Source organism: Amblyomma maculatum, chromosome 1, assembly GCF_055883805.1.
Source record: "Amblyomma maculatum isolate TAMU_Amacu chromosome 1, ASM5588380v1, whole genome shotgun sequence".
NCBI classification, from domain to species: Eukaryota; Metazoa; Arthropoda; class Arachnida; order Ixodida; family Ixodidae; genus Amblyomma; species Amblyomma maculatum.
Genome location: NC_139344.1, coordinates 9,650,878 through 9,668,264, shown reverse-complemented (window position 1 = coordinate 9,668,264; position 17,387 = coordinate 9,650,878). Strand labels below are relative to the sequence as shown.

General features: G+C 42.9%; 1 protein-coding gene across 1 annotated transcript in view; it reads right to left on the bottom strand.

The window, feature by feature from the left end:
• The window catches only part of LOC146201624 (nose resistant to fluoxetine protein 6-like), a 64,911-nt gene that overhangs the window by 20,947 nt on the left and 26,577 nt on the right, over positions 1 to 17,387 (bottom strand). The window contains exons 4-10 of the mRNA XM_084583285.1: positions 17,244 to 17,328; positions 15,088 to 15,179; positions 11,654 to 11,833; positions 9,225 to 9,318; positions 6,983 to 7,069; positions 4,356 to 4,521; positions 819 to 901 (exon numbers count right to left, since the gene is read on the bottom strand). Of these exons, the coding sequence (XP_084439411.1) occupies positions 819 to 901; positions 4,356 to 4,521; positions 6,983 to 7,069; positions 9,225 to 9,318; positions 11,654 to 11,833; positions 15,088 to 15,179; positions 17,244 to 17,328 (787 nt within the window). The remainder of the gene's footprint in view (positions 1 to 818; positions 902 to 4,355; positions 4,522 to 6,982; positions 7,070 to 9,224; positions 9,319 to 11,653; positions 11,834 to 15,087; positions 15,180 to 17,243; positions 17,329 to 17,387) is intronic.

Genomic DNA, 17,387 nt, shown 5'->3' with positions numbered 1-17,387 from the left:
CGCACTGAACAGGGATTTTTTTTTTCTATTTCCCAGAATTGTTTTCACTGTGCTCATTTTCTGCCACACGTGTGAAAATATGAGAAATTATTTCGGTCGGCTAACTTTTTTCTAAGGCAGCCTAGTCTTAAATGTGGCAGGGAGGAGTGCAACGGAGGCACTGATGCGCTGTAACAGTAATCAACATTGTTTACTCACTCTTCCACCGAGGCACCATACTGACGCAAGAAAACACCGATTTGGAAGATTAAAATTTCAAACCACATGTACAGGGTTGCTCCACTTAAATATTGAATTTCGGGCCCTCTGGAACCTTTTTAACGTATACAGGTCGACCGTAAAGCAGACCTCCTGTACGGTGTGCAAGGTACTTCAGCTCACCAAAGAGCAGGCTTTCAATGAGAGTACAAACGGGGCTCTAAAGGAAATAATCTTCTTTAAAACCGTCGTCGTTCCCAGACCCGAACATTTAAATGTACAGCACATTTTATTTGAACAAACGATATTAGTTATTAAAAGTAATCTCCTTGGCTAGCTATGGGCGAGCTTACTCGTTACAAAAAATTAGTGCGTGCAGTAACGCACAGTTTAGCCAGAAGCCCTTATGCAGCGCCTGCATTCCGATTCGTGCTTCGCAGAAATTTCATACGGCGCTACAAACACTTCAAACTACGAGAAGCAAATGTAATACATCATGTATCGATGGTTTGCCTCTCATGTACGCAATTCAGGCTCCACAGTGTTTCATAGTCAGAGCCCAACCAAGGCGCAGTACTGCAGAACATACTGAACGAGTCGGTACCTTTAGTCGTGCTCACCTTTTCAGCAGCAGCAGCGTCAGAAGTGAAACTACAAAGAGCTGAAAATCTGCCGCCAGGTACCAGACGTGGCCCAGCACAGTCTGCAATTGCAACAAAATCCACGTCCTGAGCTGCGTATCGTATAGTACGCACAATGACGACACCCAGAAAAATAAAGCCAAGAGTTATGTGCGAAGGTGGAGAGGTAGCCTCGCTCAAATCCTACATCGTGAAATGGACGGTGTATGATGTCGGCTGCGTGCATTTTGAGGCACCACGAAAGTCAGCTTCTATTTTCAAGTCTTAGAAGCTTAAACAACGGAACAAACCGGGACGTCTAGAAGTGCTAGTTCGAGGCCGAGTTCGCCAAAGCGAAAACGGAATTGCCGTTAGTTCGTGGTGTAACTGGACGTGTTAAATCCTGTACACGGTTCTTATAACTAAAAATTGTTAGGTGCTTTAACAAATTTTTGATGCCTGTGTTACTTTGAGTACAATATTAATTCCGATAGCGAAAACTGTTTTCTCGCAAAAGTCTACCCCTGTGCCGAATCCCTCAAATTTAATTCTAGCATCGTCCCATTTCGAGCCGTTGATCAACCGTTTGTCAGCCAACTTTTTTCCAGAAGACACTATTAACTGAATGTGTAAAGCGCCTTCACTTGACGGGGAAGGTTCAGAGATTGAATTATGCATTATACAAGGGTTCCTTATGTTACTACGCGCACTTAGAGCCGTCAAGAAGGTTTCCTCTGAGTCCGCATTACTAAGTTGTTGCAGGTGTATACATGTATTGCGGGCATTGCCTGGATAGAAGAAAATACAAACCAAAAGGTATAGCCAATGTCTACGGTTGTCTATTTCTCGAGAAAATTTGTTTTATTGCGTTCTCCTTCAAGATAAAATTGACTCCGATACAACCCTTGTCTCATGACAGAGCCCAAGGTTCTCATTATTTTCAAGACGCTTATACTGACAGCCCCATAAAAAAAAAAATAGTTGTCGTTTAGCTCTGGTTAACCCTAGCTGGATTGCGAAAGCAAAGACGGAAGGTTTTTTTGCCTGCTATATTATTCCCCTCTCACGCCTTGTCAGTGTAAGGTGCTACATTATTGGGGACACTTAAGCTCATCCTTTAAGTGTATGACGCGAGAACGTAAGCTACCAGCCCACATATAAAGTCACGCTTCAACAAAGCCTTATGGACGTGCATGCATTTCGTAGGAGTAACGAGAATGCAAACGGTTCGGGCAGACATTCTAATATCACCCTCCCATATGAAAGGAGCTACCCGAGTTGTCAGCTGCTGCCCCTGGCATAGGGGTAACCTGAATTCAAATGTCATAGCAGGCTGATTTTTTTTTACGAGGAGACGGTAGCTACGCCTCTCCATGGCGTAGCTGCGGCCACTCGAGGTCTCGCTTTGGCTGTCGTAGTATTGCTGTCGCAATAAAAGAGCCGTAAACTGCGGTGCCTAAGGAAAGAGCATGCCGGACGAATTTATGAGAACCTTTCTTGGTCTCGTTAAGAAGGGCCGCAGAGCAACATTCCAGGCAAAGTCCCATCCAGTGGGAACAGTACTGATCCCAAAGCCCCATCTACGTGACCGGCTGGTCAAATAAAAAGCAGATGGAAACACAGTCGTGCAATCATTTACACATTGACGCCATCACCTGTGTTATCGCTCCTTCAGAATACCTCACCATTCATTCAGCCTTACTGATATTCTCTCTATGCTTTCTTCATCGACGTCGGCATTATGCTCAGTTGCCGTCACCTAGAGTTATTGCATTTTGTGTTTCTAAGTAAAAGTGATATTATTAGCATTGTAGCTCATGACGAGGAACCCGTTTCGCACTCGCGCGCTCTCCAAGTGCCGCTTTTTCGCTTGTGCTCCTCAGAAACTGCCAAGACCGGCTCTTCTGAATTGTTTGCTCTTAAAGCGCACGTTACCTTATCGTGGCTGGACAGTTTGGCGTTAGCTTCTCTAGCTTAAAACCATCACAACATAGCCAGTTTGCTAAGCTGCATTCACTATGAAATGAAGCTTAATAAAGTATTCGATTTTATTATTCAGTTTTCACGCCATGGAAGCCGTCGGAATGCTTTAGACGAAAATATAAAATTATATTCAGTGTTGATATCCAGCACTATAAATGCTGGATATCAATCGCTGCTTAGGGATAATGGAAACTTAGAGCTGAATTCTATAAGCTTCCATTTTCTATTTCATTTGGTCGAACGTCAGCATGACGACATGCTTCAGATGGAAGAATCGAGTGGGCATTAGCAGAATTCACAAGAAAATTAATCCCAGCGTCGGTGGTAGCCATCGCCCCTCGCCGTACGCACTGGATAACCACTGATTTTTTTATGCAGCCAGTGCTCAGGTGCGGTCACATATGAACCAATCGTCAGGTCGCTACCTACGGACGATTGAAAGCCGCGGCTACGGCCTCCAGTCAATTCCAGACGGCCAAATCAATCCTAAATGGAAAATGGGATCTTATGGAATACAGTCCTTCGTTATCATTTTTGAAAGGCAATAGAAGCCTATCGCTCACAGGAGTCCAGCTTACTGGGCCGCCGTTAAATTGTGAATCAACTTTGTGATATTAAGGCCTTTCTAGGCTCACGGAACGAAATCCCATGCGCCACAGTTGTACACAAGATGAGCGCGAGATCTGTGCATGGAATCTGTGCGCTGATGTGTCACTTGTCAGTTATCCACATGACGTCATCAGAAAAATAAAAATCTGTCTCCACTGGGAACCGAACCTCCAACTCTCGGATCCCCAGCCGAGCATTTTAACCAACTGTGCCACGCCAAGGAACGTGAAATGCACATCATAATTCTCCTTGTCTACCGTGAGGGTAACAGTAGCGATGACAATGACGCTGCAGTGAGTGATAATGACAATGATGATACTAGCAATGATAATGACGGTGCATTTAGTTGATAATAATAACGAGTGGAAACGTGATGCACCGTGGGCAGCAGCAACTTTTCGCATTTCTGCAGTGTAGATTCTACACTACTCTCGGAATTGGTATAAAATAATTTATTGGTAACTCAAATTGGTTTTCAATGTTTTCCTGCGCTCGCACAGACGAGTTGATATTGAGACAAAAAATCAATGAGGTGCTTTTTTTTTTTTAAATATAAACGTCAGGAAAATCTGGAATTTCTAAAGGGTATATTATGAGAATAACAACATAAACGGCCTACGCCTTACATTCGTAGCAAACGTTTGCTTCTGAGGTTTGTCTTGCGATCACAACCAGTAATTAGGACAACTATAGAAAACCAATAAGGCACGTTTTTGAAAATAAACAGCAACCAAAACTACAAGCTTGCGTAGGGATGATCTGCGGATATATTGATTTTTATGATGCAGTTATACAGTGTGTGAAAAAAAAAATTAAGTTCAAAAACTGAATCCCAGAATTCATTCAGAATTTCTGGCTACACAGGAAATAAAAGAAATTTCTCCAATAACGTACAATCATGGCCATTGGCATAGTGCAATGAAATGAAGCTTACGAACGGCTTACTTCTTGAGTCAGCTCGAAGTAGTTCCTAATCTGTAGCAGCAGTTGCCACCAGTGTCTTGCCACATCCTTGTAAAGTTTCGAATAGAAAGAATCCATGTCTGGCCCAGAAACGAAAAGTGGAAGCACGTAGAGGCACATCACGATGAAGAAGAGCGGAATGCATGTCCTGTAATATAACAACCAAGACAAGCCGGGCGGCTATATATTACTTTGGCGGGTTCTGTGGCCATTCTTCGCTGCCAATAGCTATTTGATTCCTTCTCATGTCGCCGCGAGTTATATTTTCTTTGAGTACTTTCAAAAGAGAGCTTGTAGCTATTTTACAATTTACTTTGACGAAAAAGAACAATGAGAATACGTTTTTGCTGCCTGAGATTTTCTCTCTCGCCACTTAAAGTAAGCATAACTGAGGGCATAGCTTTGTGCTCGCGGTGCGTTAAAATGCATGGGGTTACTTTGCCACAGAGATGGAAACACGGAGAACGTTTCAGAAACTCTTATCAATAAACTAAATTATCAAATTACCATCAACGACAATGGTGATGGTTTCTTTATTGCTAGTGAGACATGTGGAAAGCTGGAACGTACAATTCGGAGCAATTTCTACCCATCGCCAAGTCACGGGAATGATCCTTTTCTAGCTTTCTTCTCACAAAGACAACTGCTTGTCTGATAAACAAGAACAAAAACCACAAGAAAATAGTAGCTCATCATCACCATCGTCATTCAGACTATACCCACTGCAGGGCGAAGGCCCCTCCCATATTACTCCAATTAACCCGGTCCTGTGCTAGCTGCATCCACTAGACCCCTGCGAACTTCTTAACCTCACCCACCTACCTAACTTTCTGCCGCCCTCTGCTACGCTTTCTTTCCCTTGTAATCTAATTTGTTACTCTAAGCGACCATCGATTATCCTCTTTTCGCACTACATGCCCTGCCCATGCCCATTTCTTCTTCTTGATTTCGACTAGAATGTCATTAACTCGAGTTATGTACGCTTCCTATCTCTTAACGTTACACCTGCCATTTTTTGTTCCGTAGCCCTCTGCGTTGTCCTCAACTTAACTAAAACCTTTTTCGTTAATCTCCACATTTCAGCCCAATAGGTGAGTACAGGGGAGAAGCAGTTGTATGTTTTCCTCTTGAGCGATACCGGTAAGCTCATAGTCATAATCTGCGAATACTTGCCAAATATGTTCCATCCCAATGTTATTCTAGTTATTCACCTTTCATGGTCTGGATCGGCGGTCGCTACCTGTCCTAAGTAGACATATTCGCCTACCACTTGCTTCGCTACCTATTGTGAACTATTGTTCCTTCCCTAGGCTGTTGAACCAGTACTTCAGTCTTTTGCACATTGATTTTCAAGCCTATCTTTCTGCTATAGGTTATCAATCACATTGATTTTCAAGCCTATCTTTCTGCTATAGGTTATCAATCATTCTTTGCAGTTCATCCTCAGAGTTGCCTAGCAAGGCAATGTCATCAGCGAATCGCATATTATTGAGGTATCCTCCATTACCTCTTCTGCTTAACTGTTCCCATTCAAAATCTCTCAATACTTCTTTTAAGAAAGCTGTGAATAGTACTGGGAAGATCGTGTCTCCTTGCTTAACGCCTTTGTTTATGGGAGCAGAGCGAAAAGTTGGGCATGTTGGTACTGGTTCATCTTGAAGGAAGAATAGCGCAGAAAAAGACGAGACACTTGAAGGAACACACCACGAGCGCTCGTGGTGTGTTCCTTGACGTGTCACGTCTTTTTCTGCGCTATTCTTCTATTCTTTAAGGGAATTTTGTTACTTTCTTTATAGAGAACTATGGTTGCTGTGCAGCCTCTATAGATATCTTCCAGTAATTTCCCATACGCCTCGTCTACAACTCTGATTTCGAAATGCCTGCATAACCGCCGATGTTTCTACGAGTCAAATGCTTTTTCGGAATCAATGAGTGCTATGTATAAGGGCTGGTTATATTCTGAGCATTTTTCTATTACTTGGTTGATGGTATGTATATGATCGATAGTAGACTACAATTTTCGAAAACCTGCTTGATATTTTGCTTGACTAAGTCTAAGGTTGTCCTGGGTAGGCTAGTGATTACCTTAGTAAACACCTTATACCTAAAAGATAGCAAGCTTATTGGTCTGTAGGTTTTTATGTCCTTAGCGTCTCCATTATTATGAATTAAGATAATGTTAGCGTTCTTTCACGATTCCGGTACCACGGATGACACCAGGCATTGCGTATAGCTACTGTAGCTACATTATCTTTTATTTCTGCAGGTTTTGTGAGGTGGCAGCTCGTAATGACAGTGTTGGATTTTGCATTTCTCAAGAATTTCGTCGTTGCCTTCTCACATTGTTCATACGCTGTTGAGGCTGTTATTAGGTTACACTGAAGGACACTCATTTAGGCCAGCATTTATTAAGTTTACATTTCACGACCATACACACTGCTGTATTGTGACAGTCGTTCAGGACTTCGGGAATTCACCTCCGCAAGGTATCAAAGCACTACGCCTCTGTAGATATCCATACCGCTTTCCTCATTACTCGAGACAAGTCCATAACCTGGGAACGTTGCTACCTGTTAATTTCAATTGCTCAAAACATAAAATATTCTTACCTCAGGACCCTTCGAAGAACACCAATTATGAAGACCATTGGTCCGTTTCTCTTCTGTCGCATAATCGTTGCGGTGAGAAAGAAACCACTGGAAAATAAATGAATGGTTGTTGTTGCAGCTGTAAGGTTTCCAAGTAATTAGCTTGCATAGGCACTCTCGGCACGTCTCAAAGAGAGTCTATCGCGAAATATCGCTAGAAACAGATGAAAGATAAGTCGAAGAAAGATGACACACAATAAGGTATAAACGCGTGTAAGGGCCGCACCCGTGTATGGACCGCAGCCCCTATTTCCCGAAGCAAATATTTCTAAAAAAACAATTTGCGTAAGGGCCACACCCAAACTTTCTACGGCCCACGCGGGAATGGCCTTCAAGATGCACGCGCACAGGAGCTTCCAAACGCCGGCGACGGATGGCGCCCGAAGTCATAGGTCATCATCATTATCATATTTTCCCTCTGTCACGAGCTTCCGATCCATATCGGCATCGGTATCATCATCTCCGGCCACTCCGGGGTTGTTTTGCGACTGTCAAAGGCACGTGAGTAGTGGTAGCGTAAAGATATGGCCGTTATTGCGGATGGCCTCACCGGCATGTTGCTACCTCCAGACTTCAGCATCAATCGGCCTTTTAAGGTTGAATTACGAAATCAGTACTCAGAATGGATGGCAAACGGCAATCAGAACAAGACGTCGACCGGGCGGCTCAAGAAGGCATCGCTCGTGACTCTGCTTGGCTGGATTTTGTCCGCGAGGAACTCCGTGTCTATGGACTCCCATAGTTTCAAGGTGACCGGGATTTCAAACAGTTCAGACGCGACTGAAGATGACGACTTGTGGGGTGAACGTGCACCAGCTCGGAGTTGGATGACTCGGTGAGTGACGATTGAATGGTCAATAAAGGCCGCACATTCGTTGATTGGTATGTTTTACTTTGAAAAAACTTTTTTGTTTCGTATGTCGCGTGTATAGGCCGCGCACCAAAAATTAGCCCTCGAATCTGGACAAAAAGTGCGGCCCTTACACGCGTTTATGCGTATTAATAGTACTAATAATTAAAAGCAAGAAGTACCATACAACGAAGCAAATATGAGGGTTGCTGTTCGGAACTTAACAAGATAAAATAGAGATACGTATGGTATCAATGAAGGTAAAAATGAGGAAATTATGCAACACTACCAAAACAGACCACTGTAATCGCAAACGGGGTGTAATGATTTTTCAAAAGTGTGTACAACTCCAACATGAATCCTGCGTTCAAAACGCCGCTGGGAAAGCAGCCAAGGAGATGGCGCTGGGGCGGACAGCAAAATGGCTATAGAGAAGCCATAATGGTAAAACAGTGTATTCAAAGGCGTCGCGGACAAGACCGAGAAAGGCGGAAAACATATTGAGTGGCGAAGGTGTATTGCAGTGTCCTGCAAACAAAAACAGCCCTCGCAGACTACGAGCACCTTTCTTTAAATCCTCTGGCATGGCAATCAAGCCAATACTTCGATGAGAGCGTGAAACAGACGGTCGTCTGAGCTATAAGCTTTTCCTTCAATAATGTGTCCAGACATCATAACGTGTGCTCGTGCAGAGTATGAAGTTACGGTAATATCGACTGCTTTAACGACTAAGCTAGGCCCACCAGCGAACAAATGCAGGAAAATTTAGGGGCTCGTTATGAAATATATACGAAGGGAGCCAACAGCCATTTAAGCCACCAATGAAAGTAGAGGGAATTTTTTTCTGTGTTTATCAATGTGAACTGATAATTTAATCATGGGGATAATGAATCAGGAAATAGAATAAAAACGACCATATGCCGCTGGTGAGATTGGAACCCACGACCTCAGTTTTTCTGGTCCGATGCTCTACCGACTGGGTTAAGCGATGCATGAAGGTTCAGTCTGCTACTTTCGTTGATATTCATATTGGTGCAACCTATCCTTGAGAGTGTTAACCAGCGCCATCCTCATCCATAGCGGTGCATGCGGGATGACAGATTTACTGCTAGTGTCACGTGGAGCGTGATCTAACGGGAAGGGTTGGAGCTTGCAGGCTTAACAAAACTATACTTTCTGAGAAAAAGAAAGATACGCACCTGCATTTTCACCTATTATTGGTTGCAGTTGCGCGTAAATTATGAGGACAAAAAGGCGAAACAAAAACGTTCTTCATTTTTTAACACAAATGCTATATTGTGTTTACCATTTTAATCTGATTTTTAAAATAAAAAACACCATGTGTTCACTTGCCTGAGAAAAAAAAATGTGTCCACGCTGCTGAATCCCGCCGCTATCAGCATGTTTGACCACTGGTCGACACTACACAGCATGTTAAGAAGGCGAGCTGAAAAGAAACAAAAAGCACTGAATTATTGGTGCCCCAATAAAGCTAAGCTGTTAAATAGAAACGGCATGAACTCATCTCGTCTCACTTTAGTGACAGGTGGAATTTGGACATTAATTATCATTATTATTATTATTATTATTATTATTATTATTATTATTATTATTATTATTATTATTATTATTATTATTATTATTATTATTATTATTATTATTATTATTATTATTATTATTAATCGCGCTAACTCGTGGGTCAACCCTGCAGGTTCCTAGCATCCGCCTCGCATTCGGGAGGTACCAAGTTGGGTGCAAGATTTTTCCCGACCTGGTGCTTGGCTCTTCTGAGATGAAATGCTTGGAAAAAAAAGGCCATGGCCCAAGAATGTTGGTTAAAAAAAGAAGACAAAAGGCTACATAACGGGCCTTTGCCGCCCAAGGCGGACTTCGATGGCGGAACGGATCACTGTCCCATTAGCGCAACTATTTGGGACCTATAACCCCTTTCCCAAGCATTTCACCCGAACGAGCCGAGAACTAGGCAAGGGGGAAGCTTGTACCCATTGAAAACCGGTGAGTACCCGACAGCACCAGGGATCGAACCTGGTACCTTCTGAATGCGATGCGGATGCTCTACCACAACGCAACACTTCTTTTTTTATTTATTGCCGGTCAACAAAGTACATACAGGCATAGAAATCGCTAGCCCACCTTTGACTTAAGCGATATATTAAAAGAGAAGTTGTTTTTTCCTTACAAATTTTGCGTGCCCATTTTTCGGTTGAGTATCTTATAACTGTATTCAGGAAAAAATTGTACCAGAACTTGCTCAACCTGTTTGTACCCGTACCTCTTTACCGATTCATATATTGTGGAGGCCCAGGAGAAGATGTCCTAAAGAGACTTAGGAAGATGCCGGTAAAACCGAACGTCAAATCGTTTTTCTTCAAGCTTCCCTCTGGTACCCTTCCCGTAAAAACGTGGCTTAATGATAAAGGTATATTTGTACAGTGGACCCTCGACTGCACAATTTGTAAAAAAAAACAGAGACCATCGATCACGCTTTTATAGACTGCTGGGATCCAGTTTTTCACTGGGATATATTAAAAAGAACTTTGAAAAAAGAACTACCCATTAATTTTTACGGCATCCGGTTTCTACCCTATATTATATTACTCGCTACAAAGTGTCGAGGTCCCATACGACATGATTATGGCGCTGGGCCTCCACAGCATTTAGACACGCCGAAGAGAATGTACGATCGGTCAGGGACAACTTTATTGAAACATTTCTCAGAGATGCTCTCCGCAGTCATCCTGAGCAGCCGCAGTGGATGGATGTGTGACGCATTAACCAAAATGAAAAAATCAAGGCCATGCTTCGGTCGAAAGAGAATGTTCCTAATCAGCACACCACGTCCCTGACCAATAAAATAGGGTACGGGTGTACAAGGACCGATTCCACATTCCTGTACTCATTAGATACGAGCACACGTAATAAAGGATTTTAACTCGCACACAAAGGGATGCGGATAGTTTAGTCGTATTCACCTTGTGCTAGAGACTCGGGGGTAAAACTGAGTACAGAAGCTGCAATACGCAGAAGGAAGCCGCTGCCTTAAACAAGACTGACCGCAGTTCCAGCGCAGAAATGGACTTCATTCGCTCATTGTTTAAATTGCTTGAATTCTATTTGTAGAAGAAAACCCTATCTTTTCGAGTAGCCATTTTGTTTTATGTAAACAAAATCGCGGAATTACACAAAGAGTTTGAAGATTCGGACTTGCCTCTTGCCTCTTGCAGACTACGTTTATTACGCTATGGCGGCAGCAAACAATAGAACATTTTATGGCCTTCAGTGATAATAAAGATAGTATGCGCCTGCAATTATCGTGTAATTCTAAACCCAACAGTGATGGTATAATCATGTATCATAGCAATAGTGCAGCTAATGGATGAAAGTATTCTGTTTTTGTTTTCTCGTGTTCTTTGTACAATCTTACGATACCTCTTCGTCCCCAAGTGAAGACCAGCGACGACAGAAGCATAGCATCCATTTAGCCAATTGCAGACAGCGAAGAAAAAAAAAAAAGGAACAGAGGCGTTGTTGCTTTCTGTACCACACATCCGCATAATGCTAAGACTGGTTTCCTATATCTGTGCGCTCAGTCAAAGGTAGCTAGCGTTTGCTGACTCAGAAAGATATTGGATAGGCAAATTCCACAGCTCTAAGAATGTCATTCATTTGTAATTAGTTACACTCTCAATAGCAGTAAGTAATAGCATGCAACAAGTGCGCCCACGCACACCTAAGAAGGATAACAATAACGATATACTCACACCACGTGTCCGACATGATCTGGTAGCTGTGGCCCAGAACGATGTAAGCGAGGCTGAAGAATCGCAGACCATGCAGGAACTGCAGGGCGTACAGGTCGCCATCTCCTTTGTCAGCAGCCTTGAGCAGTGCTCGTGTGTTGGCTGTCACGGAGAATGCCGTGACGAGTGGCACCAGTGAACCTGAGATGTAATTATTCGGTTTTGAGAAGGACAGTGGGTCGGGCGCAGACCCTAAAAAGCCGTACATGCTGGTCGTTCGGTATCAAGTGGAGCTCGCAGCGCTGGGCGTGAATCTAAACAAGCATTTCACACCAAAGGCGTGTGTGGATGCGAACTTAAGACGCTTCCTAGTCAGCCAGTGTGGCTAGCGAACGCTTGGGCGTGCGCCGGTGTTGAAAACTGTTGCGTTCAAGTGACCCCGCAAACACTGATACATTACATGCCATTTAACAGCTGAGAATGTACATGACGGAGACGTAGAAGCAACGCTAAATAAAACATACAGTTCGCTCACAAGAATAAAGCGTACTGCCGCTTCTTCATTGAATTTTAATACGTCCCATGAATATCCAACGTCCAAACTAAAATTATTTTGAAAAAAATGAGCGACAGGTGTGTCTCGTTGACAAGGCGTAATTACTGCTTGAATCAACATAACCGTAATCTGTGTGCCGCTGCCTGTACAATGTTCAATAACGCCTACTAGTTCAACGAGCTAGCTTCTCTACGTTGATGAGCAACAGCAGTCGATAATAAAATAATATATAAGCTTTGAGCAGTCTAACAACGTTCTACTGTGCTAAAATGATACGATGCTGTCGTAGAATCTAAAGTTGTTCGTGTCTTTAACACTACCTCAGCTTCAAGTATTTATATAGAGATCAAGCATGGCCTTCAAAATTTCTCAGCACTGGCCGACTCTCGTAGAAGGGATAAATAGTTCGATGTAAAGTCACGTCAGGCTATGCCTGTTCATAAAAGGTTGAGGGAAGTTACGTAGTGAGAAAACGCGATTAGAGTACTGGTAGCATCACGGACGCTGCAGCCTCCCCAGATTGGATAAAATTCCCTTTTATCTTAAATTCATCATTTGCACTTGACCGTGTACTGGATGTCCCAGCTCTATGGTAGCTTTTTAAGAGCAGCGAACGACCTGGAATACTGAAAATCGACCTTCCCGGGACACTTCTTAATTGTACGCGGACGTGGGATTCTGTACGTTGCTGTTACATGCTCATATTGAAGGAAATTGTCCAAGTTTAAGAGGCTTCTCAAGAAGTTGCGTTTAAAGCTTTTCCTGAGCTGGCACCAAGTACTTGAAACTGTCTTAAAGAATCAAAGGGCTGTATTATTTAAGATTCGTGTGAGCCGGCTCAGAAATAATATGATACATTTATTAACGTATTATAGAAATGGTCAAACCTTCCAATAAGTAGTAAAATTGTGCTTCTAACGTTTGTCCCGCGCTCACTCACAACCAGAAATTAAGTTTTCCATAACAGCAAAAAGCTACAAGCCCGCTGAGGAAGTATCTGAGGATATATTTATTACTATAGTGACGTTAAACAGTATGCGAAAACATTGCGCTCATAAACATTTCCCAGAATTTGTCCCACATTTCTACGTATGAAACCAATTAAAGGCTCTTGAGAGTGGTGGGACCAAGTCTTCGTTATTTCTTTCCAATTGCAAATGTAAATAACTAGTCCAAAATAATTACCTAGTGCTTAATTATTGACCTCAGAACTTATTGTTGATTCAAGAGTTGTTGGTCACCGTGCAAAGCAGCTGACTGAAATGTTTACATCACGATAATGTTTACAAAATTCAGTTTTTTATTGGCTTTAAATGATAACTCGAATGATAAAAAAAAAAGAAAAAAAGAACTTCGACCGGACAATGGTGCCAATTGAGCGTTCCAAGACACATTTCAGGGAAGAAATTAAGCGATCTCGACTGGAGCTTTGCGTGTGCACAGGGCCAGAGATATGAGTGATCCTTTGATGGCTTCATTTGTAGACGAGTAAAGGTGCGCAAGTGGTACATTGATGAAAACATTGCAGCCAGATACTGCAGCTGCTTGCTTTTTTAAAATCTGCAAATTCTAAATGCGCCCTTTGTTCCTTTAGGCCAAAATAAATAGTTTGCTAATTAATATTGGCTAAATATTTCTCTTCGCAATTCGAAAAACAAACACGGAAGACTAGAACTCTGGAGACTATAGGCCATTCGACTCTCAATAGCCCTTAGTTGATCTGAGTGCACTAGGGCCATGCATGTTTTTAAAAGCTTGGTTACACTTACCTGGAACACCTGTTGTATGTCATGAGCCCTAAACACACCCCCATAGTTATCGTTAGAAACCTCTCAGACGCGTGTCGTTGATAATGGATCAGTGGTACTTGACACGCGGGTTGGAAAGTGTGCCAGTGGTATCTTGTTCAAACATCGTGGAACATGGCCACTCACACTCAGTTAACTTATTACCCCGTATATGGCATGGTGTCACTAAGGACTATTGCTGCAACACGAAGTTTCACGTTTTTTTCTTTTCCTGTGTAACTTGTACTGATTTCTCAATGGTAATTTTCCAGCGCGACGTCCTACCCCACGAGTTTGAAATTGCTTTCGGGAAAGTATCGCATTTTCAATGCCGCCTAGTCGCGGTGGTTCAATGGTTAAGGCGCTCGACTGCTGATACCAAGGACGCGGTATCGAGTCCCGGCCACGGCGGGCCGCTTTTCGATAGAAGCTAAAAGCAAGGCGTTTGTATGCGGTGCACGTTAAAGAACCCCCAGGTGCCGCTTCTTTACTACCCGCTGATGAAAGCAAGTGTATAACATTTGCTGTTTTCTTTTTGTACATTTTGTTTATTACTTTTTTCCCCTAAAAATAACAAAAGGGAAGACACGGTGCATAGGTTGCATGTAATGTCAATGACAGGATCAAATTTTTCCTCGAAAATACAGTTTTCCCATCTTCTTCACTACCAGTAACCGCATTTCTTGACCTTCAACTCACTGCAACGACATCGCAGTCTGCAGACAAAGTGTCAATGGCTGTTTTTTAAATAACTTTCACCCAATTGCGTCATGCTATGTACGTAATGCGCGTCAAAAGTTTCCAGGCCACAGCGCCTACCTTTCAGTCTTTACTAGAAAATGTAAGACACATATGAACCTAAAACTATCTGCAGGCCTAAAAATGCGTCATTCTCGCCTTTGAGAATCTCGGCACCTTCATATAGGCGTTTTATGTGCCGGAATATAGGGACGAAAAGGAGGCCCTGTGGCTCTGGAACTCTTGACGTGTCTTGAACAAGGCTTAAACAACTTTATTTTGAAAGCGACGCTCTGCGCTCGGCATGCAGTTGTTAAATCGTATTCAGTTCACTGTAAGCGAGAGCGTAATTTAAGTAAATCTCATTCACTTACTTCGTTTTCCGCCAGGTTTTCGCTTGGACTCAATGAAGAGATCGACACATGTGCATCCAGCGATGATGATGACTAGGAAACCTAAAAATATCCTGCGAGCCAAAACACCTTAGAAGTTACTGAATGTGAGCGATTTGCCAATCTATAAATCGGCACGCTGCGCAGTCTAAGCTGTTAACGTGAAATTAGGAACAAATATGCCTGAAAAACATATAATGCCGTAATAGGTATGAAATTACATAACTAGACGACATCAGACCTTAATTAGGCAAAAATGCTCTTCTTTTCTCGGAAAATGCAGCAACAAAAAATAACTACGGCACTTATTTTGTTTCATACCAGTCAATGCAGCCATCGTCGATCGCAGAGTAGGACGTGGAACGAAGTGCTCTACTTATAGATGCCGTAGCCAGCAGTACATATTCATTTGACCTATAGAAGCCAGCAACTGGTTGCTGATCACCGCACCAGCATCGCCGGTCCCCTTTTTAAAAGTTATACGGTAGGGATCGCTATACCGCGATATCAAATACAGTGTTTTACCAATCAAATAGCGCGGTTACATACGCGTCCTGTTGCGCTGAATGGGGGATTCGTCACTGTAAATGATTAGGAAAAACATTAAAACAGAACCTTAAACATAATTTGTGCTAAACGTTCCATGGTAGCGGAAGCTACCGCCAGGGTTACAAGATTGGGAACAAAATTCTTAAAGCATGGTACCACATTGTAACGCCTAGAACAGTACACACTGTCCTGCTGTCTCACGCTGACAGTAATAATTTACAAGGCAGTAGCCAATCATTAACTGTTCTTATGCGCGAAATGAATCGCGAATTCCGGTCGTATTTGCCGACTCAGGCTGTGCCATATGGTACGCTGTGAACATTTAACGCACAGTGTAATCACGTACTTGCTCTCTCAGTAACTAGAAAGGAGCATTTTGTGCGCTACTGGAGGAGCCGCCGAGACAACAACCTCCCCGTTTATCAGCTTTTTTTTGTTGCAATGGTGGAGAATATACAGGGTGTCCAAGGTAAATTTAGCCAAGGGTTAAAAAATAAGATATTTGAAGTAGGCCAGGGAAACCACTTGCATACGCTTTTTAGGCAATTTGTTGTGTAATGGGTGTTTGCTCTAGATTAGACCGCTAACCACATGAGGCGACAACTCGCGGCGATACGCTACGCGACAGCTTCGCTCGGTGGGCTGAGGGCCGCCAAAGTACTGCCGATTGTTGAGTCGCTAAAGTTCTGGGTTTTTTGGAAAATTTCGCGTGTCTCCCGGAAGCAGCTCTCGAGGTACTCAACTTCCGCTTTGGCGTTTATTGCGAGTGAAGTTTTTTTCCTAGTTCGGTTTGAGCGAAAAGCCTACAGACGCTCACTTCTTCTGATCCGGGCATATATGAGCGCATCGAGACAGGTAATGAAGGAAAAGGAAGGCTAGTGTGGCTAGATATTGTTAATTTTATAGAGGAGCGGAAGAAAGTCACTTCCTGCAATGCAAGTCTGCATCGCAGTGTAGTAGCGCATCACTGCGCTATGTCCCTTTAAGGAGCGATGCGTTATAGGGAATTTCATCAGTGATTTATAGTACTGCATGCTTTCTAGTTTTAGAAACGGCATACTAGCGTAACTGCATTCCCCGTGACCGAACTACGAGGCGGAAAGCAGCGCTGAAAATGCGTCGCTCTGCCGCCGAGTCCCGTCGCTTCGTGCGGTGTGCACAAGCGTCAACGACAGGGGTTGGCGTCGTTGCCGGGAGACGCATCGCTAAAAATTGTCGTCTCATGCGGTTGGCGCTTTAATGACGGCTGCCATGGCTACAAGCATTTCTCCTCCCCTCTAAAAAAAAAGAAATATTCTATATTGAACTCCCTTCCTATTGGAGTTTCTAAAGCATCCGCTGAAACACCCGGTGTGGGTAACATGGAAACAGGGTTGTCATAAATGAACATTTGAAATATGTGCAAGGCAAAACTTATTTATGTACAATTAAGAAATGGTTGCAATGAATAAAAAAACACACACAACCTTACTTTTTTCACATTTACATACTTAGGTTTATATATGGCTGATGACATTGCCTTGCTAGCGTGCATCACTCGCCTGCAAAGCGTATCATAGATACGCCTTGCATAGATGTATTAAACTTACACAATTGATTTTTGTGTTGTACTCCATGGTACAGGTTCGGCAGTGACGCAGTTGGAGACTTCAATGTCAACTACTGAAGGCTTTACTGAAAAAAAAAAAAAAAACATTGAGAGAGTTAGGGTATTGTCAGTTTCAGCTGTAATT